The sequence below is a fragment of the Thermobia domestica genome, chromosome 1 (genome assembly GCF_964235325.1).
Source record: "Thermobia domestica chromosome 1, izTheDome1.hap1.1, whole genome shotgun sequence".
NCBI lineage: Eukaryota > Metazoa > Arthropoda > Insecta > Zygentoma > Lepismatidae > Thermobia > Thermobia domestica.
Window position 1 is genome coordinate 310465020 of NC_137454.1, and position 26089 is coordinate 310491108.

Here is a 26089-nt window from a genome sequence, read left to right on the forward strand (position 1 = left end):
AACTGGGAGAGGGTTCAAGGTATCGTAAACACCGTCATTACTAGCTGGAACATCATGGTTGCGATATAAATCAGCAAAATAGCGCACAAAGTATGGAATAATATTAGTTCCTTCATATAAAACACCTTTATCATCCTGTATATTATGAATAATCTGTTGTTTGCCTCTGCGACGTTCAGCACTGATATGTACAAGACTCGGAGGCTCAGTGGGTGACATTGATGAGATTTTGCTGCGAATAGTAATACCGTGGAGTCTTTTGCGGTGTAATGTTAACAAGAAAGCCTTTACCTGTTTAATTTGTGGAAGTACAGGTTCACCGTTAAGGAATGCCGTATGATAGTCGCGTAGAAGCTGAGAGTAGTAATTATATTGTTCATGGAATCGCTGTGACCGTTCTCTGCTGTATTCTTTACAGATTTGTTTCAAAGCTGGTTTCCCCCGTTGCTCCCACCACTGGATAATATTGTTCCGCCGCAAAAGTTGCTGATTAATTTCTCTCCAGCGTTGGCGTAGCAACTGCTGGAATTCTGGCTCAGAAAGGATGCCGGTATTGAGGTGCCATAAGCTATTATGGTTCAGAAGCTTTTGAAGCGGTAGCTGGATAGTCATAACTAGGCCCATGTGATCCGAAAAACAAACAGGGATCCTTTCCACAGATTGCACATGTGGAAGTAATGACCGTGAGATATAAAAAGAATCGAGGCGTGAAGATCCAGTGGCGTAGAAAAAAGTATGTCCAGGATTGTGGGGATGAAAATGACGCCAGACATCACATAAATTAAATTGGTTAATCACCTGTAATAAAGTAGGGCAGAAATTCGAAGTAGAAGTGGAATCTTGAGCGGAAACTATACTGTTATGATCTCCACCCCATATAATCAAACGAGAACTGTCATGTAAGGCGGAGGCTACCTCGGAATTAAAGAAATTATGACGTTCACGCCGTCGGTGTGTACCTGCAGGGGCATACGAGTTGCAAAACCGGATATTGGCCACATTTCCAGTAATAATCCGGCCGGTGGGATGTTGGTATAACTGTTCAAATGCTATATCATTACGATATATAAGTGCAGTACCCGTGCCGTTAACAGTTTCGTTAGAAAAAAAGGTGTGCTGATAAAGGCCTTGAAGGTCAGTCAAGGTCACTTCCTGAGCAAACAGTATATCAAGAGAATAACATTTAATGAAATCCAAAACAGCACTTTGCTTGGTAGGAGATGTTAGACCATTAAAATTGACCGTTCCTATTTTAAAAGAATACATTAATAGCTGCAAGGAAAGGCTTGGTGTGGAGGAAAAGGCACACACAAAAGAACCGGCAGGCCCAAGGAAAGCAGCAAAAAGATGCAATATTAACAAAAACAAAAGTCCCAAACAGACCGCTAGCATATTCTCACTGCGTAGCGGGTCTGTCCAAAGTCTCGGGGACAACCTCCCCATCATTACATGTAGTAGCATCTAATTGAGACATCTGTCGTAATCTAGTGCGGGTTAATCTACTGGTCGAATCATAGGTCTTCCCGGTCACTTTCAAAACTTTCCCAGTATTCACCTCGTGACTGGAACGTTTCTTCTTTTTCAGTTGTTCACTAATAGGGGGTTCAGGAGTGTCATCAACACTGGATGTAGGCGTAACGGGGGAAGCACTACCAGTCGAGTCGAGCACATCGGAGAGAGGAGGCACCATGTCAAGGGAATCACTAACAACAGGTTCAGGCCGAGCAGGTGCTGAAGTATCGAAAGTCATTGGCTGGGGTCCGGGACACTCAATCTTATCAGATAAGTCACCTACCTTATTTGCGTCGGGGTTAACCTCAGGAAGAATTTGGCTGGCCATACCCTCTTCATGAAACGGGACCTGTGAGGATGTATCACTTGGTCGGGACACAGAAGCTGCCTCGCAGGGGGCTGGCGGGGTAGAGTCACACGGAGTTGTCGGCATGGTAGTAATAGCGGGCCCGCTTTTTGTCGGCAAAACCGGAAACACACTATAGTTGTGAATAGCAGGCGCATCCTTCAGTTGTAGGATAGGTCGAGCAATGCGGCTACCCAAAGTAGAAATTCCAGAAGAATCACTGGACCGATGATCTAAACGGGCGCTAAATGTTCGGCGATCACACTGGGACACCAAATGCGTTTCACTGTCACACCTCGCACAAGTTTGTGTCTGTCCGGGATACGTCACCCAACAACGAAGAGAACTGAGAGTAATATAGGAAGGGATATTCTTTTTTAAAATCATTTTCACAACTTTGCGGCCAGTACGTACTTTATAATAATGTCCATCAGTATAAAGTTCGTCACTAACACTAAGAATTTCACCATAAACTTGAAGAACTTGTTTCACTTGGTTATCAGAAATTTCCATAGGTACCGCGTGGATACGTACCAATTTAATTGTATGAGAAGCAGAGTCAAGCGGAAGGTCGTAAGTACCTTCTGCATCTATATACGGTACTTTATTGTCAAATTTAGTAATGATCTGTTCACAGAGCTGTTGAGTAATTAATTTAATATATAGAAGTTTACGTGGAAAGTCTAGTTCAATACTTAATACTGCATCTTGTGCAAGCTCAAAGGTGGTTCGTATCCACTCATGGAGCGAAATCGAATTGGGAACTTTGGAGACAGGTTGAAAACTAATGCGAAGAGTGTTAAGCCTAATATTGGCCATCGTAATCAGTCGTAATCTTGCACTTCACTGAACAAAAACGGGGAGAAATCACCCAAATCAAGTGGTAAGCTCACTCTGCTCAAGTCCAAAAAGCACAGCAAAAACTCGCACAAAAAAAAACTATCACTACTAGCAGAATCAGCACCAAGACGCGAGCAACACAGGACGTGTTGCCTCGACGAAAACTCAGGCGCAACTGTCTTGACCACGGAGGCGATGAAAAGAGTCGTTTGTAGAGGGATAAATTGTTGATATCTTCTGAATCTGGCTAATCAGAGTGCTCCTCTAACCGCATATACTCGACGATAACCGTTTGGGATCAAATAAAATCTGTTCGCCATGTAATTATATAACAAAATGACGAATGTCTACTTTATTTCATGGTTCTTCCATATTCACTTTCAAATGATCGGCGACAGTTGCCATCTAATAAAGTTGATGCGTTTATTGCTTCTAGTACACAATCGCTTAGAAAAAGAAGCATCAAATGTGGGAGATGAATTTAGAACACCTAAATGCGCATGCGTAGCACATCTTGTGCTGTTAGGGTATCTGAAACAGAATGTTCGTACCTAAAGGACGTACCTAGAACATGACAGATATATGTGCCAAGTGACGACATAAAAAAATTACTGTTAAAGTGCGAAATTGAGCCAGGTATGTAAATGCTATATTTGTGGTACATAGTTGCACATATCAATCAGGTGTAACAAGGGGTACCTAAGGCTGTAGGTAGCTGAAGTACATACTGATTACATTAATATCATATGTGCCAAGTGTCGGGTACCTAAAAAGTAGCTGGGACACCTTCATGGCACATGCCTAGCACATCTTGTGCTATTAGGGTAGCATCCATTAAATAATTTGGTATTATTATTATTATTATTATTATTATTATTATTATTATTATTATTATTATTATTATTATTATTATTATTATTATTATTATTATTATTATTGAATCTTAATATCGAGCCGTCTTGTTTAATATACAGTAAAAGAGGAGAGCAAAAGTTTTAATTATTTCTGAAATAATCATTCTCTCTGTTGTTCGTATTCTGATTGTTTAAGCAAAATAAGATAGTGAATACTGCCAACACCCACTATTTGCCACCGATACTGGTTCTCCCTCTCGATTACATTCTGGTCTTGTTTCTCCTACGTCTAGTTTACTAACTCACTTGGCCGTTGGCAACTCTGTAGAAACCTGCTACGATGTTCACAAGCGATACTACTGACCTCCAGGAAAATGGAGTCAGCGATTGTGGGACATATACTATTAACTAAAGCCTGGAGGAGTGTACTAAAAATCAATGATTCTTTATAAATTAATCGTTCAGAAGTATTTCCTTTTAAGCGATTTCAATTGTAGCTTAATCTCAAAAATGCTACTACATAGAGAAATTCTGAAGTTTACCACAGAGCCAGTGTTAGAATCTCCTGGTAACCATCAGGTACGATGCCGAGATAATACAACTTGATCGCGGCAGTAATGTTATGTTGTGTAAAAGTGATAGTTACTCCCGTGCCCAGGTTGTGTCATTTCGCTATCTTTCATGTTTAGTAATCAGAGATATATCAGGAGTTCGTGGGACTGGTCTACAGATATTTCGTTCAGAGAGTTCAGTCAGTGAATACCCAATTTTGTCGCACATTTATACCTGTTATTCGTCAAAATAAGCATTTCTGAGAAAATTAAGCATTAAGCATTCCTGAGAAAATTACATTGTAGGAATTATGCAGAACAGTAAATCAGTGGTGTCATGAATTTTCAGCAGGATATACTAATTAATATCCCTCCTTAACTCTAATCTCAAAATTAATCTCAAAGTTAGTACCGACTACAGGATAGTAGCGTTAAGTTACTTCAACTACATTTAAATTTATTTTAAGACTGAAACATCCGAGTCTCAGAGGATAGAAATGAGGGAAATGAGTCAATTTTGCCATAAAAATTTCCTAGTGACACCGAGGAAGAATCTTGGTAAAAATCCTAACTCGAAATGTTTACCCACGAGAGATCGATCACAGCATCTTCCAAATCTGAAGTGGAAGTTCTACCGCTGAGCTTTGTCCATTTGGTGTGGATGTGAAGTGTTTCTGTATTTAAATTCAAGTCAAATTTTAAAAACTGGAGAATGTAATCAAACGAAAGAAAGGAAGAAAAAGGCTACATATGCCTATTTTGCTGTAAGGAGTCCCGATTGAAATACCTGTTCTAACACTGTTTCATATTAAGAAAAGAAAATTCATTTCCTCTCTTTGCTTCAAAGAGTGTTCATTTATTTTGATGAAGTAAAGGCAAATTCATTACTCAGTTTTGGAGCTGAAAGGTAAAAGTGGCCAAAAATAATTGAACTACGGTCAAATCGAAACAAGAGAGTGATCTGTACAGGAGGAAATGTCTTCGGGCTGCTAAAATTTGAGACTGCTGCCTTGCTATAACTTTGAGCTTCGCCTTATCAAGTAGATGCAGACATGTCGGAAGGTTTAATTCTTGTAGACTCACTAGTTCAAACGCTGACGAAGATGAGATCTGGAAAATATGATTTTCAACGAACAGCATTCGAACAAATTTATCAAGAATGCTTGGAAATGTGCAAATAAAATGGTATTCGAAATTCCAGAGCCGGAAACAGATAGGCTATAGGGGTTCCTCGCGGAAACGAACTAAATATTTGCCATCAAAATATCACAAATTCATTTTGGACGAATCTCTTCCTTCATTGGAGGCAGGAAACGAATTTTCTCAAGATAATGTACTAAGACTTTTTTTTTTGCCTACTATTGATAAGGCAATCACTGAGATGAAAAACCACTTTGGATCATGTAGCAAAATCATTAGATCAATCGCTGCTGTAATCCAAAATGTGAAAACTTTTTAAATTACAGCAGTGTTGAATATGGCCCAACATTATGGAAGTGGTCTGGAAATATTCAAATGTGAACTCAAAATCCTCCCAAACAAGTTGTATGAAAACGAGAGAAAACCAAAGTTGATTCCTTGATGAATTTCATTGATCTTTTTTGAGTCTACAAAATCGCATTCCTAGAAACTTACAAGCTAGGTATCTACTCTGTGACTATACCACTTTCTGGTGCTACGTGTGAAAGGTCATTCACATGTTTGAAAAGATTAAAGACATACATGCAATTCAATAACATACGCAATTCGATGACTGATGATAGGTTGAAAAACTTAGGATTACTTTACATTGAGAAGAAAATTGCTAAATCGTTAGATCTTGAAGAAGTTATTAATAAATGTGCTGCTGCTTATAAGAATAGAAAGATCATTTTCTTCTAAGTAGAGAGAGGCATGAGCCTATAAAAGTTATTTTCTTTACATGTGGAAGTGTATTTTTCTGCTTCCACTTAAATTAACCAGCCACACATAATTTAAACGCCTTGAATAAACAACTACTTACTTATATCAGAAATCAATTGTACGTATAATACGTCTTAATACTTAGATCGTAGTTGTCTGAGCTGGTAAATTTTCATTATTTTGAAAAGAGTAAAATCATGAACAACAAAGATAAAAATATTCATATACAGTTTTGAAAATATTTTTTTTCATTAATTAGAGATGGCCCTCTCAAAATTTTCTTGGGCCCTTCATTGGCCCCCCCACGAAAAAAAATTCTAGCTACGCTACTAAAGTTGCTTTTAACATAGAAGTCTCCTACAGAATAGACCGGATTGCAAAGGAAGCCGGACATCCCATTATCATTGCGAACTTTCTCCCACTGAACTAGTGTGGAGTAAAGATGCGGGTGTTCCTTGCCTCCAGGAGTGAATTATGTATGGTAAGTAATTACACTTGCTCTTCTATTATTATTATTATTATTATTATTATTATTATTATTATTATTATTATTATTATTATTATTATTATTATATTATTTTATTTTCTCAAATCAGCTGCCGCCTACTTATAGTAAGTGGCAACGCCGCGTTGTAAGACGTCTCGTTGAACGTCATTTCCGTTTTAGAATCTTCCTAGGGTGGGATAGAGAGGCGTCAAGGGGAGGCTATAGCTTTCCCCTTGGATCCGTATATATATATTCAAAATGCTGAGATTTTGTACTACGTTGTGTGGAATACTGAAGGGGATTTTTTTCTACATTCTCTGCAATACCACTAGATAAACAAGCAGTGTTGCTAACGCAACATAAATTTGTATTTTCTCAAATTGCACTACGTAAGGTATTACATATTTCTAATTTAGATATTAAATAAAACCACAATACCACATACATTATTCAGTGTAACAAAGGCCAATACAGTATCATTAACATCAACATTTTGGAGATCAAATAATATTTAAATGACATGGACGGTGCAATGAGTATCAATTGTATATTAGCGTCAAATACCTACTATGATTAAAGTATAACGTATTCCGAATGAATGAGTGAACAAAGTTACTAGAAATGAAAATTTAACTTTGTACTAAAGACTTTACTTTGAAACGTGCTGACATAATATGTCAGCACGTTTCAAAGTAAAGTCTTTAGTACAAAGTTAAATTTTCATTTCTAGTAACTTTGTTCACTCATTCATTCGGAATACGATATTATCTCGTGTCATCATGTAGATGCTTCCAAAAGACTTAAATGATCATAATGCCATTTACAACAATTGCTATTTCAAACCGTTTCAGAGATACCAAATAAATGAGTACTGATTGTTATACTGCTTAAATGACATATTTGTGTTAAATTTATATAATGGTGGTTGGTTTCCTTTGCTTTTATAACATTACAACAGTTTTGGTGGTTTTAATTACAAGTCGCAGTTGCATTATTTTAATCAGTGTTGCGCACTTAAATAAGTTGCTAAATATTATTCTAAATATAGTGGAAATAACGTAGCTAAACCGCAAAATATTTTAAAATTACTCGTAATTTGTTTTATTGTTTTATTTGTTTTATGAGGCAAGAATGTTTTCAAAGGACGACGTTTTACATAGTCCTTGGGTTACCATACTTATAATGTTAATGTCAAAGTTTTCGTTCCAGCAATACATGTAAATGTAAATTGTAACTCAAATTAAATGTAACTGATAACCTTTCAGTAACATTGGTTATTACCCTTAAGCCTTAGGCGTGGTGTACACTTTAGATTAAACCCGTGCTTAATTTAAAGTTCTAATCACACCCTAATTACATGTTACTTGGTTTAGTTTGACCAAAGCCCACGTCAAACTCGATCATACTATAGGCCTATAGCTATATGCAATTATTCAAGGACGTAAAGTTAGTAACATGTATTGTGTTGATTTTTGGTTTGGCTTATTATAGTTTAACGTCCCACGGTTATGCTAGGGCGGCTAAAGGAGACATGGAGATGGTTATTATAATAGAATCCGAACCACTTCGGTGGTTCAACTTTATCCCTACCGGGAATAGAACTCGGGAGCACGCGAACCGAGGCCAGGCTTGTTAACCGCTAGACCAAATGGAGGTCCTCACCTTGTGTTGATTTATAGCCTTAAGTCAGTGTTGCCAGATCCGAAGATCGTAAAGTGACGTGTCTGTGCTCCAAAAGTAGCGGAGTTGAACTATTTGTAGCCCAAATATATAGAAATGAATTATTTGGCAACTAATAACTGGTACTAATGAAATAATTTTAACATGGAATCAGAGCCGAAGCTAGGGAGAGGCGCCTGCCCTGGGCGCTGATGGCAGGGCGTCAAACGAGCAAGAAGAAAGAAAAAGTGTTGGAAATGAGTAAAAGACGCGTCGCCCCCAAAAGTATTGGCGCCCTATTAGATCAATATTGTTGTCGGTTTTCAATGAAATACGTTGATTTCTTAAAAAAAATTATTGCTCGCTCGGCTCGCAATCCAAGCGTTTCAATAAGAGTCACAACAAGTTTTTACTTATTACTTAAAAAAAGTTATTATATATAATTTCTTAATGACGATGTGATAAACAAGGTACCGAGTAATGACTTATGGTCTACGCAGGAGCTTTTTCAAAATCAGAAACGGCCAAAGTCTAAAATACATGTTCACCGTTTTGATGATGATGAGTTCGGTTAGTTAATGACTCTTTTCTACCCAATCGAATTAATCACGACGGTGAGAACAAAGTTATGAAAATGGAAAGAGTGAAGAGACACACCCGAACTGCTATCTGCGCGGAAATATTAAAATTCAAGGTAAACAAAGGAAATAATACCGTTTTCCAACTTGAAGCAGTTGTAGAATATTGGCTTAAGGACAGTGTTTCTTTCGGGAAAAAAGTTCCTGGAGGAGCACTTCTAGCACTATTCTATTTACTAATATATTATAGAGGTATTATTTTGTTCTTCTCCGGGGGCCATTCTCGGAGTTCCGGGCGGGCAGTGCCCCCCCCCCCCAAAAAAAAAAACGTATGGAAGAAACACTGCTTAAGGGGTCAGAAGTTAACCCAACAAATTTCGTGTTTTTTGAAACACTGATCACTGCCAATGATCCATTTCAATTCCATTTTTAAATTCCATTGAAATATGAAATATTTCCATTTTGAAGGAATTTATTGGGATCATTTTTCCATAAACTTTTGCATCGTCAGGATAATTGTTTGTGCATAAGTAGGTATCTAGTTGTGTGATATTTTTATCTGTCTACATACAAAGGCATATACACATTCTTTATATGTATGGGTTTTTGTATTTTTATATGTTAATTAATAATAAGTAACCTTAAATTTAGAACTTTCATTTAATTAAGAAATTAAGTAATTACTATAATTTCAAACGTGTGTAATAACCAAATTATATTTTGTATTTTAAATACAAACATTAAACATATTCTTCATCTGCATCAATCAATATTGAGAAATTCGCAAAGAAGGCTCCTTTTTTATTTGCGTTGCATTGCACAAAGTATTTTTACCGTAAAAGAATCGATATTAAAATGCTATTTGTGTGGTCACATACAGAATCAAATTACAGAAGTTTATTATTATTATTATTATTATTATTATTATTATTATTATTATTATTATTATTATTATTATTATTATTATTATTATTATTATTGGAAATTAATGTTATCACTCTTTTCGAACATTTTAATAGAACATTTTAACATAAATTGAAATTTCATTTCTTATTATTATTATTATTATTATTATTATTATTGGAAATTAATGTTATCACTCTTTTCGAACATTTTAATAGAACATTTTAACATAAATTGAAATTTCATTTCTTATCAGTCGCATTACGAAACGTAAATAGTAAATTTTCATAACTGTTCTCCAAGTCGACTAGTATACAATCAAAGTTAGTTTTGTCAAGTTAAACAAAAAGTCCAAAATATGACTTGAAAACAGCTCTTAATTGTAGAAGAATACTTAATTATTGATTTTGGTCGTTGCAATGGTCTTTGAAAGCAGATTAATAAAAAATCAGCATAGCGTAACAACAAAAGCTGCTTTCCTTATACGTAAAACAAAACAATACGAAAAAAGCTTGGCAAGGTGAGTGTAAGCGGTCGCAGAATTATTCCTTCGCCCTGGACGCCGAAATCTCTAGTTACCGCTCTGCATGTGCTGAGAAATGTGTTGTACATATTGCAAGAAGAAATTATGGTCAATGGACGAAAACAATTCTAAACTGGATACTACGAAACAAAAACAGCCTAGGAAACGTCCGTATACAGAAAGGGGTGACGAACACAAGAATTACTGGGGAGTAACTTGGAAAAGAATTGCCGAGGATAGATAGTTGTGGAGAAGACTTGGAAAACTTTCATGCAGCAGTGGATTGATAATGGTTGATTATGTTTATTTTACTATATCTTTACCTCAGAGGTAAACTAAACCAAATTAAAGTTTCGTAATTTTACAAGAGAAGCGAAAAACCGGTTCCTTATTTAAGACCAATAGTACTGTTTTTCCAACTGTACTAAGTAGTTACAAAGTAGTAGTATGCTTATAGAGTTACATTATTACACCAATAGGAAGAGCACAGTCTATTAAAAAATTATTCTTAATTCAATTTCGACCAAAAAGTGACTTAGCATAGTCTACTTCTAAAGTTTATATATATTTGTAGAGATAAAATGAATCGTGGCCCAAAAGCAAAATTTCTTGACTTTCATGACCGTTTTCTGATTCCGTGACTTTTTAAAATCCCTTTCGTGACCGATAGACACCCTGGTAATCCAGTATGACTTCCAGTTTAAATTGAATATATATAGAACATGACCTATAAGAGACAGCGGGAAGTGTCTTTTTTTTTTTAAAAAAAAAAAAAAAGAAAAAGAAATGAGTTAGCGTTCTTAAAATAGGTTCCATCTCTTCTTTTACCTTGTACTCAAACGTAATTATAAATCAACCATTTCCGGTTTTAACGTTCATCGTTGTACAGTCTTGTTCAAGAAATCTTGACCACTCACCCCACCCTGCTATGAAAGATGATATTCTTGCAACCGCAAAAGGAAATTATAATGCTGTGGCTCTAAATAAACTTCTTAATCGACCAAACAAAATTCACATTTATTTGATTTAATTCTAACTGTAGGTAGGACCACAGGCCTTTTCAAAGAGAGGTGAGTGGCAAAGTTTTCTTGAACAAGACTGTATATGTCAAACGGCAATAGATGGACACGGTTTGTATTCGATTAAGCGTCCCTAGAATATATTCCATCTCCACTCTAATCACTAGTAAATAACACTAAGTGGTAGATATCTAATACAACTTCTAGTTTCAATTTTAATTGAAAAATACTGGGTGGTTCTGTTTACTGTCTTTAAGAGATTTTGTTTTAAATGAAAAGTCTTAAAGCTAAATTTCATGTTTGTAACTTTAAGAGATTCTGAGATATCGACATGCTATTATGAGTAATAATTCCTATTCTCACCTTGTCCTTTCCCTTTATTACTAAGATATAAAAGAAATGCTGAAACTCGTGTTAAATTATTTTAAATTTAAAATCCAAATAACAAATTTCAAGTTCCCAGTCCTATACGTTTCGGAGATAAGGGTATCTTATTAAAATAACTCTCACCCCAATTCATCCTCTTTTCGTGAATTTTCAAAAATTTTTCTTAGTGGTACCCCACGTCACAAATCCTATGTAGGTGTAAATTCAAAGTTTCTAGGTAGTCCCTAGAGCAGTGGTTTCTTGGGGGTGCGAGTCTCTGACACAACTAAATTCAAAATTATAAATATTACGAATGTTGTAACAAACATTAAATTAAGTACCATTTAAACACGAAATAATTATTGTGTAAGAACTGTGGTTTATTAAGGACAAAACTGGTAAAATATGATATTCCACTGCACTACAATGCTATACAAGAGTCTTGCTGGAAATAAATATAAATTTGTGAGACTATGGCTATTATTATTTACTATTATTATATGTAAGCTCGTTCTTCGTACGGGTAGAATAGGTTTATGGGAAATATTTGAAAGTTATATTTGATCACCCTTTCCCCGTTACGTAACTTATTTGAACAAAAGTTAAACAAAACCCCTAGCTCGACCATGTTCAAAATTGTGTTTCATGCGATGCAGTATTTATTCTTTGCAATAAATCTAAATTCTCTTCTGCTTTTACTATTCTTTATTTCAAAGTGAGTTGATAATATAGAAATGTCCCACGTGCTAAATATGTTTAAAAATTCATTTCAGACGTTTCAAACACTTTGCCATGTCGGACATTTTGTGAATACAAAACGGCAAGTTAAAAGTTTTAGAAATGGCCCTGTAACCTCTTTTGGAAGCAGAATTTTCGAAAACGCTGGGGCATGTCCACATGGTGACTTCGTTAAGTTAAAAGTTTATATACCTAGTTTCATCTCCTTGGCTTGCAAGATATTTAATTTTCGCCGTATATATTAACTCCTCCACCCTCTTAGGATACGAATTTTAATGAAACTGACATGGTTAAAAAATGGCTTCAGCCAAGTGCTAACTATATTCTAAAATTCTCAATCATTTTTCATAAGATGAGACGGAAGTGGAATTTCTTAGAACGCTGGGTTGCGTGTCTACATGGTTTTTATATTAAATTTCATCTTCATACATGAGAAATTTGTAAGATACTGTATTTTTAGCAAATATTTAAGACGTTGGCACCTCCCTTTATTATACACATTTCAGTGAAAGTGATATGATGAAACCATGCTCTAGAGTATTACTAAATATATTCAGTAATTCTCCTTGAACATTCTATGATGATGAGACAGCGAACGCCGATTTGAATGTCGAGAAAAAGTAAATTAATTCCTCCCTCCTTCTGCTTAAAAGGAGATTTTCGAAAACTCTGAAATACGTATTCCATTCTTTTTAGTTCAGAGTTTGTATACCAAATTTCACTTTTCGAATTTAAGCGAACTTCACATTCAGAAATGTGAAAGAAGAATTTCCAGACCAAAACCTAAGAAAACACACAATCACACTCACATCTCCCATTAGTCCCAGTACCTGCCAACAGGTAGAATACTTAATAATAATAATAATAATAATAATAATAATAATAATAATAATAATAATAATAATAATAATAATAATAATAATAATAATAATAATAATAATAATAGACCACGATAGCTGCTGCGACTAAGTTATTGCGCACGATAGCCTTTGAAAGAAAGCAAATTTATATATATATTTTTTCAAACTATGGGTAAAGTAATTATTTCGGAGGAGCTAGTTAATTGAAGTGATCCATAATACGGAAGTGGTAGAAATCAACCATTTCCAAGTTTTAACGTTGACCACTATAAAACAAAAACGGTTTTCGGCAATCGATTAAGCATTCCAAAAATACCTTTCATCTCCTTTCGTTACCAACCGAAAGTGGTAGAAATAAACCATTTCCGGTTGTATGTTGAACACTATAGAGCAAAATCGATAAATAGGGACGAGCGGCTTTCTATAATGGCAAATCCTTTAGATTGAATCTGGCAAGAGATTACCGAGAAATAATTACCACACGCAAATCAAGCCCAAAACTTGGCCAAGCTCGGCCAGAAAATGTAGAGATCTTAATTAGGTTGAGGGCTGCCCACCACCAAATTTTGTTTCGATTCGGCCAATAGTTATAAAGAAAATGCTGCTGGCTAATTACGTAGTTATCGAGAAATAAGGTATGAAATGCAACCCGTGTTCACCCTGTTCTTGGCCGAGTTTGACCACAGAATATACCAGTACTTATTCCTTAGGGAATGGGCTAGTAGCTCACAAAATTTAGTAAACATCCGGCTAGTATTTAATTTAAAAATAAACTCTAGTAAAAACCGTAAAGAGGATGACGTAATATGTTCTGAATTAATACGGATACCGGAATTTGTATCATATTTCTTTCACTTCTGGTATTAATAGTGAGATTACTATCGAGATGGAATACACTCTTGGGGTACTTAATGAATTACATAAAATCCCTTCTAGCTCTCCAATCTATAACACTCAATTTGTAACCGGAAGTGTTTGATATCTGCTACTTCTGCTTTTAGTTGTTGTTGATTTTAGTTTAGCGTCCCTTTCAGCAGCGAGGCTATATGAGACGTGGACCTACTGATTAACGTGGAATCCGAACCACATGAGCTCCCGCCGGGAATCGAACCCGGGTCTCCCACGCCAAAGACGCGTATGCTAACCCCTTAGCCACGAAGGAGCTCACTTCTGCTTTTAGTATAAAGGTTAGAGTCGAGATAGAACATATTCTTGGGACACTAAATGATTATAGAATACCGCTTCTCCTTATCTGTTATCTTCTCTAATCTATTGCGATTAACACTAAAACCGGAAGTAGTTGGGTTTTGCTACTTCCGGCTTGGAGTTTAAGATAGATAAAAACTTACCTGTTCCCAGAACGTTAAGTTGATTCCATAAAACTGCTTCTCCCTATATCTTATAGTTTATGCTCTATGTAAATTAAATTGAAACCGAAAGTTATAGGTAGTTTCTACACTTCCTTTTTACTAAGGTGTTAAGCACGAATATGAAAGTTACTCCTGGAATGCTTTATCGATTGCTTAAAACTGCTTCTTACTATCTATTATCGTTTTCGCTCTATAGTGATCAACGTTAAAACCGGAAGTGGTTCATTCTTACCACTTCCGGTTTTACTAGAGTGTTAGGGTGAAGATGAAGGTTGTCCTTGAAACGCTATATAGATCCCTGGAAACTGCTTCTTACTATCTAACACCGTGTTTGCTGTATAGTGATCAACGTTGAAACCGGAAATGGCTCAATTCTGTTACTTTCAGAATTTACTAGCTTGTTAAATGTGAAGAAGGTTATCCTTGAAAAGTTTAATTGATTGCCGAAAACATCTTCTCGTTATCTATTATCGTTTTTGCTCTATAATAATGAACGCTAAAACCGGAAATGGCTCATTTCTTCCATTTCCATTTCTTCTAGAATGTTAAGAATAAGATGAGAGATTCCCTTGAAACGTATAATCGATTGCCGAGAACAGCTTTTCGCTATCCATTACCGTTTTTGTTTTATATTGATCAACGTTAAAACCTGAAATAACTCATTTCTACGATTTTGTTTGTCGAATCACCTCTATTAATGAACTCTCTCAAGAAAATCACACTAACTAATTATTGCGAAAACAATTAGAAAATTCGCATCCTTTCAAATGTTATCGTTCGAAGTAACCGACGTATGTATGTATGTGCGTACTAATATTACGATATTACAAGTTTCACTACGTGATCCTAATAATAATAAAATCTTAAAGAGGATCATGTTATATTTTCTGTAGTGGTTTTGGAACCAGAAGTTCTAGTATATTTATTTCACTTCCGATTTGAGTAGAGGGATTACTGCCGAGATGGAATATACTCTTGGAGCACTTAATGAATTACCTAAAAAAAAGCCTTCTCGCTATCCATTCTATAACGCTCAATGTTATAACCGGAAGCAATTGATTTCTACCACTTCAAGTTTTAGTAGAAAGATTAGGGACGAGATAGAACATATTCTGGGGACACTTAATTGATTTCAGAAAACCTCTTCTCGCTATTTAGTATCGTTTTAATCTGTTTTAATCAACACTAAAATGGAAAGTAGTTGAGTTTTGCTACTTCCGACTTGATTAGAAGTTTAAGAGAGAAGACGATATTTATTCCCACAACACTATATTCATTCCTAAAACCGCTTCTTCCTATCTCAATCTGTAGATTAATTTGAAGCCAGAAGTCATAGTTATGTTAATTTCTATCTCTTCCGGTTTTACCAGGATGTTAAGGATGAAGTTGAAAGTTATCCTTGATACCCCTTATCGATTGCCGAAAACTGCTTCTTAGTATTTATTACCTCTATAGTGATCAACGTTACAATCAGAAATGACCCATTTCTACCACTTCCAGTTGGCGAATCACTTCCATTAACAAACTCCCTCCGGAGGAATCACACTACTGATTTATAGCAAAAAGCAGAATTAAAAAAAATCGCATTCGTCCAAAGTTATCGTGTGAAGTAACGGCCGCACGAATGTACGTAATAATATCGAGAAATTCCACTACGCGATCCCAATTAATACTTCATTTACCCCCGCGCCCTAGTCTGCAGTCTTGTTTGTGTTGTAAACTTGTTCATTTCTCTGTACGGACTCCATAATTTCTCAAGTTTAGAGCCTCATATCTTCATTATTTGGCAACACTGGTAGCCCATCTTTTGCTTATTTTCTTTCACATGTTATGCCAATTATTTTAATGGCATAAAATAGTATCGGTTCCATTTAAAACTATAAGTTTCTGTTGGGGTGGCAACACTGCTTGTGTAACACTACTGATGTGTTCTTAGTCTCGTGTCCCCCTCCCGTAGGTATCAGGTTACCTACACACACTTTCCATTTTCTGCCTTTTTGCGGCATTTTTGGGGTATCACTCGGCACAGCCTCACCCGGCCCTGCTCGGTATATGTATTATACATATTGGGTAAACAAGGGATTTCCGCACCGAGTGACTATCACCACGATGATTAGCGATCCACAATTAGTCCAGGTACCAATTTTTATAAATATCTGGCTGTCATAGTTTGCATACGTTCCTTGTAAGTCAAGAATGAAGGAAAAAATAAGAAGCGGAAACGACAGACTGTACGATAATAATACCTTCAGAATTTTAATTTCTGACAATTTATTTCGAGACTTTCGAGACGAGACTGTACCGAGATCGAGACAAGCATCTGTTGACTGAGACGAGACCGAGATCGAGACAAGCATCTGTTAACTGAGACGAGACCGAGACGACTAATTTATGACTCGAGACGAGATCGAGACCGCTATTTATCGACCGAGACGAGACCGAGAGTGTACAAAGTCTCGTCTCGATAACAAAAGAAGGTAAAGAAGGGTAAACTCGACACAATTTACCTACGTTCATCTAGTATGGGTGTTGCCACATAATGGCTTCGAGTTAATAAGTAAAAGAAACGGGCTATGGCATTAAACTTTCTCGCTCCAAGTTTTAAAACTAAGTCAGCCTATCCTGCAGTCATTACAAAAACATTTATTTGCGATATACAAAAAAAATTAAAGATGCCTTTGGGCAACTTTGTCTGAAGGAAATTCATCCCCAAAAACAAATTTCAGCTTTCGGACCTTGTCATGAGAAATGAACTACAAATATGAGGAGTATTAAAGAAATATTTATTTATGAAGATTCAACAAAATTGGAAGTCATATTTAAGGAAGTACATCGTTCTAAATCCAAGTAATGGCGATTATTGTAACGCTTTTAAAATGTGCGAAATTGCATTAAAATTTATTCGTGTACAACAATTATCTGGGACTTGTTAAATCTGGGGCAATTGATTATTCGTCTCTTGAATGGGACTACAGTCATTATTTTTTCCTGAATTGTTTTCTTCACAAGCGCTGAGGACTGTGGGAAAGCCTCAAAGAATATATACAATGTAAATTATATCAAAATCAAATAATATTTATTCGATTGTAAGTTATAATAGAATGTTTTAATCGTGAGAGAGAAGAGTGAGCCCGCCCCAAGCTCTGAAGGTCATTGTAATCTTCGAAAGATACTTATACGAGGTACTGAACCCCTTTCATCACTCCGTTTCTAATGTATTGCAACCCAAACATCAGAGTTCCGTGGGTCTCTTAAAGGAACCCAAATGGAAAATTTCATTAAAATCGAACATTTTTTACGAGAGTTATCGCAGAGCAAACAGACTGACAAACAAACACTCACAAATACCGATTGGGTCGAATGGTAGCTAGAAGCTTCGCTGGTATTTGCTTCAATAAAGTACAAGAAAATATTAATACAAACAAGATCTTGGGTTCAGTGTACGGTAGTTGGTTCGTTCGATTTAAAGGAGCAGTTCGAGTTAAAACAAGTTTGGTGCAATAGAAATAGTAACAAAAATAAGAGACCCGTATTTTTTTATATCTTGATAGGCCGTTTCGTTCAGCTTCTACAGGCATTTCTTTCTGATGAATCGTAAATGCTGACGTCACTGGTGAGATACGCGAGAAACTCAATGTGAGTCAGCAATCACTCCCTTGTACGCTGCTGATAAACCTTTAATAGTGCATTGGATTTAACAGATTGTGTTTTGGATTTGTTAGCAGTCTTGCTCTGTGTTGAATTCTCGAGGGACGTGTTTGCTATTTGTTTTTCCTACAGCATTAGTATAAAAATGAGTAGAGAGATAGCAGTAATTACGTTTGTTGTGCGAAACATTGTTTCTTCCAGACATGCTTTTAGGGAATTTCAGATCACATTCCTGTAAAGGTAGAAACATGCAAACACACCTGTACGTGGATTTACCGACGATTTTTTATTAGGAAACTACTGTGCCTTCATCCTCGTTATAAATATCCATCTTATACTGCTTAACGGAAGTTTTACGTCATCCACATCCATGACAAGTTTTGGTTTTGAGCTTAATTAACCATTCCACAGTTTTTAACTAAGTGAATCACGAACTTCTACTTCGGCTTCCTTTATATCACATTTTCTCTTATGCATGACCGAGGTCCTCTTTGATTCAGCAAACAAACAATTAATGTACGATACATTACATGGAAAATTTGCTTATTTCATTCTTAATTTTATATATGGACATCAGTAATACCTTAATGCTTGTCCGTTTTGAAGGAAAAGAGTTTGCCTTGCATATTTTTACATGATTTTTCTTGCGCAATTGTACAAGATATTGCTATCTTCTTCCACAACGTTGCACCTTATAATTTTAATAACCCTTGCTCAACCATCCCTTAAGTGATCTTCACCTTCCAAGGCAGTTTGCTATATTTGTACAATGCAGTATGGCAGGAAATAAAATAGGCTGTTATAAATTAGGATAACAACTAAAATAATCTACTTATGTACAGAGTACGCACTCATGTTGCAATAACAATTGTATAAATATTAAAATTATAATTTTGTTCATGTGGGCTATAGCAGTTCTGAGAATCCCAGAAAGTATAAGAGAAACACAATAGTGATATCAAAGACAACACTTGTCTATAAATAGAGCTAATACCGCACGTAGTCTTAAAAACGCTGTTTCTCAGATAATTTTACCAGGTATCAGGTCATATATATATATATATATATATATATATATATATATATATATATATATATATATATATATATATGTTGTTTATATACGAGGTATCAATTTATCTTTAAATAATCTTCTAAGTTTTAAAGTAACTGGTCAAAAACAATCAATTTTTTTATGAATACAGGGGCACATTATTTGATATGCTCTACAGTAGTGCCAAATTAATAGTGTTCCAAACACAACATACAGTTGTATTTTTTTTGAATGGAACTATGTCAGATTATTACATACTCGAAATCTGCATATGAAATAAGAACGTACGACACTACATTCGTCACTCACTATCACACAATAATGACGCTACAGGTCATAAGTCTGAAGTTTGGAATTCTATAGAACAGTAATAACGCAAGAGAGACGAATGGAATAATACACATCAAAAGTAATATAAGGCTAGTAAAATTGACCATAGTATGACACTAATAAGTAAACCATCGTTAAACTCACATGAACACTCTTATTGCAAACTTTCTCGTATAGGTTTAACCCGCTTCTTGTACATTTTAAGGAGATTTCAGCGTAATGCGTGTACTACCCTTACCAATATAATTTCTGTTCATAGAAAAAAATACTTGTAATTTGTTAACATCATCTCGAATTTACTCTAAAAACGACCATTAAAGGATTGATGTTTTATGACTGATTCCACAATGTGAGGCTTTCTGTTGCTTCTTTGGTTATAAAATTTGGATATGAATGACTAGCTTATTTAATACCTGTGGCGATAAACTAGAGGCTTACTTTCATTAGAATTTTTGAAGAAACAATTTATTAGAAATTGTTCCTTATTGCTGACTATGTTTACTGGTACTGTAACATATGTTTTAAAATAGTATTAGCACTCTTACAGAGAAGATTATTAAATTTTTAACTTCAGTTGAAAGAAGTTTTGCTTTTAATCTTTTGAAAGCTCTATATTTGATTTCAAATCAAATATTGACGTGAAAGCAAACTACTGTTTACCAAACGACAGCGCCCTATTGCCTATGTTCTTGATTCTTTAGTTTACTCTTTTAAAGTAATGGAATGAAGGATCAACATATTTATTGAACACCCAACAGTGCATCGGAGTGTTGCTCCTCATGGTCTTATATATACATTTGTTGAAACCTAAACCTATTTTGTGATATTCTTAAATCTGATATTTAAAAAAAAAATATGTATGCTGATTATGGGTTAATAACAATATGCATTCCTAATTTTAAATTTAAAGAGCAGTTAGTATTACTTTAGTTAATAACTTAAAATCAGTTGTTAGTGATGAAGTTTTTCCATTTTTTGTCCGCATTACTTGTGCCTAAGTTGAATGTGGGCAGTTTGGTCGTAATAAAGTACAATTCAAATCCTCTTCCATCGATATCAAAGTAAATTTTATTAAGAGTTGAACCTCTTTCACGATACTGACTCTGTTATGTAGATGCATTTTAACTTCGATAAGCTGAGTACCCTCCTTTCGTCTCTATTAAATGTTCCTTTACCCGAGTTGAAACGTTTCGTCCTGCACATTGATTAGTTGAACAGGTATTTTTGTAAACACCAGAAAATGTAAACGGTTCACAGGTGTGAGTTGTAAAGCTCGGTATAACTTGTTCTAGATTCCTTCTACTAATAAAAGCAAATTCAAGCATCGACTTTTCTGCCATTTTCCAAACTTTGTGAGAAATTCCTGTCCATAACTGTAAAGAAAAGAATTTTCAGTTACTAAGTTTCAATGTGTGTTACTTTGTGGAATTCTTAGTATTTTTAAAGTAATACAAGCCGTGCTTCTTCTAATTTAAATGGTATCCCTGCTGTATTATTATTATTATTTCTAACTCAACAACTCGGGATTCTTTCTGCAGTTGTAGTACTGAAGGAGACGTAAAAGGCTCTTTAAAACAAGCTTCAAAATATTAGTTTTTACTAAATAAAAATATGTAAGTTATTATTTATAGAAAAATTGAACTCCGCTGGCTTTTGTACTTTACTTTTTTTATTTTCTTTTGATATTTTTATTAAATATATAAATGAGAAGATCCAGAAAAGTCAACTCATTATCAGAAGTTCATATTATAACTAGAATTTAGGTAAATTACTTTCATATTATCGTTTCTTCACGGTAAGTAGTAGATTTATATTGCGTTCTCTATTTTCTATTTGGATGATGAGTGAATATGTATTTTCTATTGGATCTTACAGGTTTTACTGAGAAGACGTCCCTGAAGTAAATACGGACTATGAAAATTAAAATTAGTAGTTCAAGTATACATAGGTTTAATCACCGTACTAAAGAAGGCTATCCATATTAAATATCACACTGCACTAAGATGGAAGATAAGTATAAAATAGACTTTGAGGAAAGTGACATGAACTCTAATTTTTTTTCGGAAACTAAAACAAACGTTTCTCCTATTAAAGATGATCCGGTGGAAAGAAAAGCTATGAAATTCACGGGAATCAAGAGTTTTGCATTGCCAGTAATAGCAGATAAGAAAGATAATTGTAAAACAGACTTTAAGGAAAGTGATATGAAATCTAAAATTGTTTCCGAAACTAAAACTAAGGTTTCTCCTATTAAAGATGATCCGGTGGAAAGAAAAGCTATGAAATTCTCGGAAATCAAGAGTTTTGCATCGCCAGTAATAGCAGATAAGAAAGATAATTGTAAAACAGACTTTAAGGAAAGTGATATGAAATCTAAAATTGTTTCCGAAACTAAAACTAAGGTTTCTCCTATTAAAGATGATCCGGTGGAAAGAAAAGCTATGAAACTCTCGGAAATCAAGAGTTTTGCATCGCCAGTAATAGCAGATAAGAAAGATAACTGTAAAACAGACTTTAAGGAAAGTGATATGAAATCTAAAATTGTTTCCGAAACTAAAACTAAGGTTTCTCCTATTAAAAATGATCCGGTGGAAAGAAAAGCTATGAAATTCTCGGAAATCAAGAGTTTTGCATCGCCAGTAATAGCAGATAAGAAAGATAATTGTAAAACAGACTTTAAGGAAAGTGATATAAAATCTAAAATTGTTTCCGAAACTAAAACTAAGGTTTCTCCTATTAAAGATGATCCGGTGGAAAGAAAAGCTATGAAATTCTCGGAAATCAAGAGTTTTGCATCGCCAGTAATAGCAGATAAGAAAGATAATTGTAAAACAGACTTTAAGGAAAGTGATATGAAATCTAAAATTGTTTCCGAAACTAAAGTTAATGTTTATCCTATTAAAGTTGATCCAGTGGAAACAAAAGCTATGAAATTCACGGAAATCAAGAGTTTTGCATCGTCAGTCATAGCAGACAAGAAAGATAATTATGAAACAGACTCTGAGAAAAGTGATGTGAAATCTAAAGTTGTCTCCGAAACTAAAACTAATATTTGTCTTATTAAAGATGATGCGGTGGAAGGAAAAGCTATGAAATTCACGAAAATCAAGAATCTTGCATTGCCAGTAATTACAGATAAGAATGTAATCAACGATGAAAGTCCCAATTACACTCAGTCTTTCAACGACGTCTATTCCATTAAATCGAAGCTCGAAGTTGAAAATGGTGTGAGGATTAGAGATGCAGTAGTCTGTCTTGAAAGACTGAAAATCCAAGAAATTGATACATCTGTAAAACTATCCGTAAAGTCGTCAAACTGCATATTGGAAGAAGCAAATAATAGCAAACATCAAAGGTAAGTAGTTAAATTTTTTATATGTTTATATATTGTGACGATAGTAGTATTATGTAGGAAGTTGTATATACAAAATTGTTTCTGATAAAATATCTGAGCAATACTGATCATTAATGAACGGGAGTTTTCCATACAATGATCCCTTAAAATAAGATTTGCTGAGCATTTTCCCGAAATGGCCTCTAAAACTCAAAGCAAATATACATACATATATATATATATATATATATATATATATATATATATATATATATATATATATATATATATATATTATCTTTCATGTATAAAAGCAAGTTTCTTCTATATCTCTTCTGTAAATAAATTAGGAGAAACATGTCAATAGTAATAAAGTAATAATACTATAACACTACGGCAATATTTTTTGGTAGATGTAGTTACAAGTTCTAGAAATTACTTAAATTTAAAGAATTTTGCCAACTTTAATAGTGTTTACCATATCTCCAAAACGGTTTAAAATATCCAGTTGCTGTAGGGATCGTGATCCTAATATCTTTCACCATTTGTCTTATACAATCTTGTAACTTTTAAACTAATAGATACTAAACGCTGAAATATTATGCTATGCAAACATCGACATAGGGACGTTGACATATTCGGCAACATAATTCAAATTGCCAACCCATCATAAAGCTCAATTTCTTAAACTCACACAGTGTCATATTATTCCTTTTTTTAATTTACATGTTAAACAGAAAGTTATAACACAACATTTAATATGAAGTGCTGCAAATTTAGAAAGGCAGAACCTGTAGTTAGATCTGCAGTTAAAACGGGGATCCGAGCACTAACGTAACTTGAAGGTTCATCGCACTTTCAGACTCTTTGCTATTTTTATCTCTTCTTATGAGTATATTTGCCTACAATATAGGGTAAATTAATATTCATTTAATTTCTATGATTTTATTTATTAATTATGCCATTAGTAGTTATTACCAGCGCTGGTAAAATAAGGTCAATCTTTGTTAATATTTAGTAATCATTTTATACATATATATTTCTTGTTTGTTCATTTTGTATATTGTTCAACGGTGTATTAAACTGATTATCTATAAAAATCCAATTAGTTTCTATTTGAGCACTAGCTAGCTTAGTTAGAAATACTGCCAAGCAGAATGATAACTTTTCCACTCTTCCGAAGTGGGACTTGTAAAATCGTATATAAGAGAGAAGGGAAATAGTACAGGGATTCAGACTTTTTTCTTTCAAGGCGGCTAAGAAGAAGCCAGAGTGAACGACGGACTCGAATTCTCGCGACTTTCTTTTTTACTCAGGAGCGAGGAGAAGCCGAAGTTGATGGCTGTGGCCTAGGACCAAAACCCTTAGCTTTATATTAGAGGAATACATGTCGGAATACTTAAATTCTGATTTATGACCTGGGCTTGTTTCACTAAGGATAGGAGTTTGATTCCTGAATAGGAAATTTGAAATTTTTTCAGGGATTATTAGATATTTGAGGCAGAGTCCGATTTGTGCGTGTGCTGTAATTTGAATTTCGAATGAATTTTAGGGGGAAGGACGTTGCTATGGCAACAGAACCTGAATAAGTTTATTTTTTAACAGCTAGTTGTGTTAGACTAACTGAGTGTATATTTGACGTAGCTGATTCCTCAGGAAAGAGGATGACAGACTGTGTATTTCGAGATTGTTTTCTTACACCGAGTCTTTAAATGAAGGTGCTGTATTCCTGAGTGAAGGAAATTTCCCTGCATTCGATTTAATGATTGATAGCTAGCTGATTTCCTGATGGTTTGTGCAGTAGAGGGCAAGACCTGAATTAGGGAACTTAGGTCAGATAGTTCTCTGAATTTTGGGTCTGCCTTTAGAGATTTTGAGATTTATGATGGCTTGTAGGAGGACGCATGTTCAAAACATGTGTTAGAGAAATTTTAGTTCCTTTTTCAATGAAACCTTCTGGAGAGAACCAAACATAAAATTAAGGATTTACGTAGGTGGAGATCTCTGGTGTTAAGCAGGTGATCCTAGTTTCACAAGTAATCAAAAAATTAAAGGAACTTATTTTTTACTTCAGAAATTTTTATTCAATTGGAAAATTTTTGTTTTACAGAATTGAATTTATTCTAATTAGAAAGAACCTATTTATGAACTTTACCCTGAACTTTATTCATGTTTCGTTAATTACCTAGACGATTAGCGAACATATTTTATTTTTATAATATGTAAGTGTTTCTTGTAGTTTTAGTTGTAAGTTGAAGGATAAGGAGAAGAAGCATAATTTTGGGATTAGTGTCCGGAATATTAGGCATTTTTCAAACAGTATATGCGTTTAAGGACGGGAAAAATTCTATGAAACTTGGAGACTAGTTCTATAAAAATAAAGGGCCTTATGGAGAGACGTTCTGACACGTTATTAGTGTCATACTAAAGAGTTCAACTAATATATGTTTTCTATAGTAGTCGGGCGTTTAGTATGACGGTAATCATACGTCAATACGACTCTGCATAAGACCTAGAGTCTTTAAGACAAGCGCTAGGTGTTGAAGGGGCCAAACATTTAAGCCCTGAGTCTCTATTAGATTTTATTAAGAAAATGAATGACTCAGAACGCGCGGAGAAGTGAAGTCAGTTATTCGTGTAGACAAGACTTTGACGAAGTAAAACTGCTGCCCTTTTACTTTTCTGGATTGCCATCGCAAGCTTCGTCTTCGTTTTCGTCTAATTTAGAAGATTTTCCAGTGCATAAGCAGGTCACGTTAGACTATACTAGGAAGGGTCGTGCCGAAGCTATTAAAGAAAGAAAGTAAGGAATGGTTTCAGTTTTAAAAACCATTGGCAAAATTTTGCGGGGTTCACAGACAGCTTTTTGTATCTTAGCTTTAATTATAAAGAGGAGATACACAGCAAAAAATGAGGTGTTGAAATAACAGAAAATGACTACCACTTTAGCGTGTTACTTGTGTGTCAGTTCAACACCAAACCCCCGGTTTACCCCGGTTATATTGGTAATAAACGGCCGTGGTAAGACGTAATAGCTGATCTATAGTACTAAAATGAGGCCGGAAACCAGCTTGATGAATAGGCAGAAGATTGTGACGTCGGATGTGGTAATGAAGTCTGTGAACAAGAATCCGTTCCAAGATTTTACAGAGGCAGCTAGTTAAATGAATTGGTCTATACGACTGAACATCCGATGGAAGTTTCTTTGACTTGGG

The 26089-nt window shown here is 34.9% G+C and overlaps 1 protein-coding gene across 1 annotated transcript in view; it reads left to right on the top strand.

Annotated features, from left to right (window-relative positions):
• Positions 1 to 26089, top strand: part of LOC145667813 (uncharacterized) — an 85610-nt gene that overhangs the window by 28830 nt on the left and 30691 nt on the right. Inside the window, exon 2 of the mRNA XM_081735245.1 lies at positions 21416 to 22895. Coding sequence (XP_081591371.1) covers positions 21544 to 22895 — 1352 coding nt within the window. The 5' untranslated portion in view covers positions 21416 to 21543. The remainder of the gene's footprint in view (positions 1 to 21415; positions 22896 to 26089) is intronic.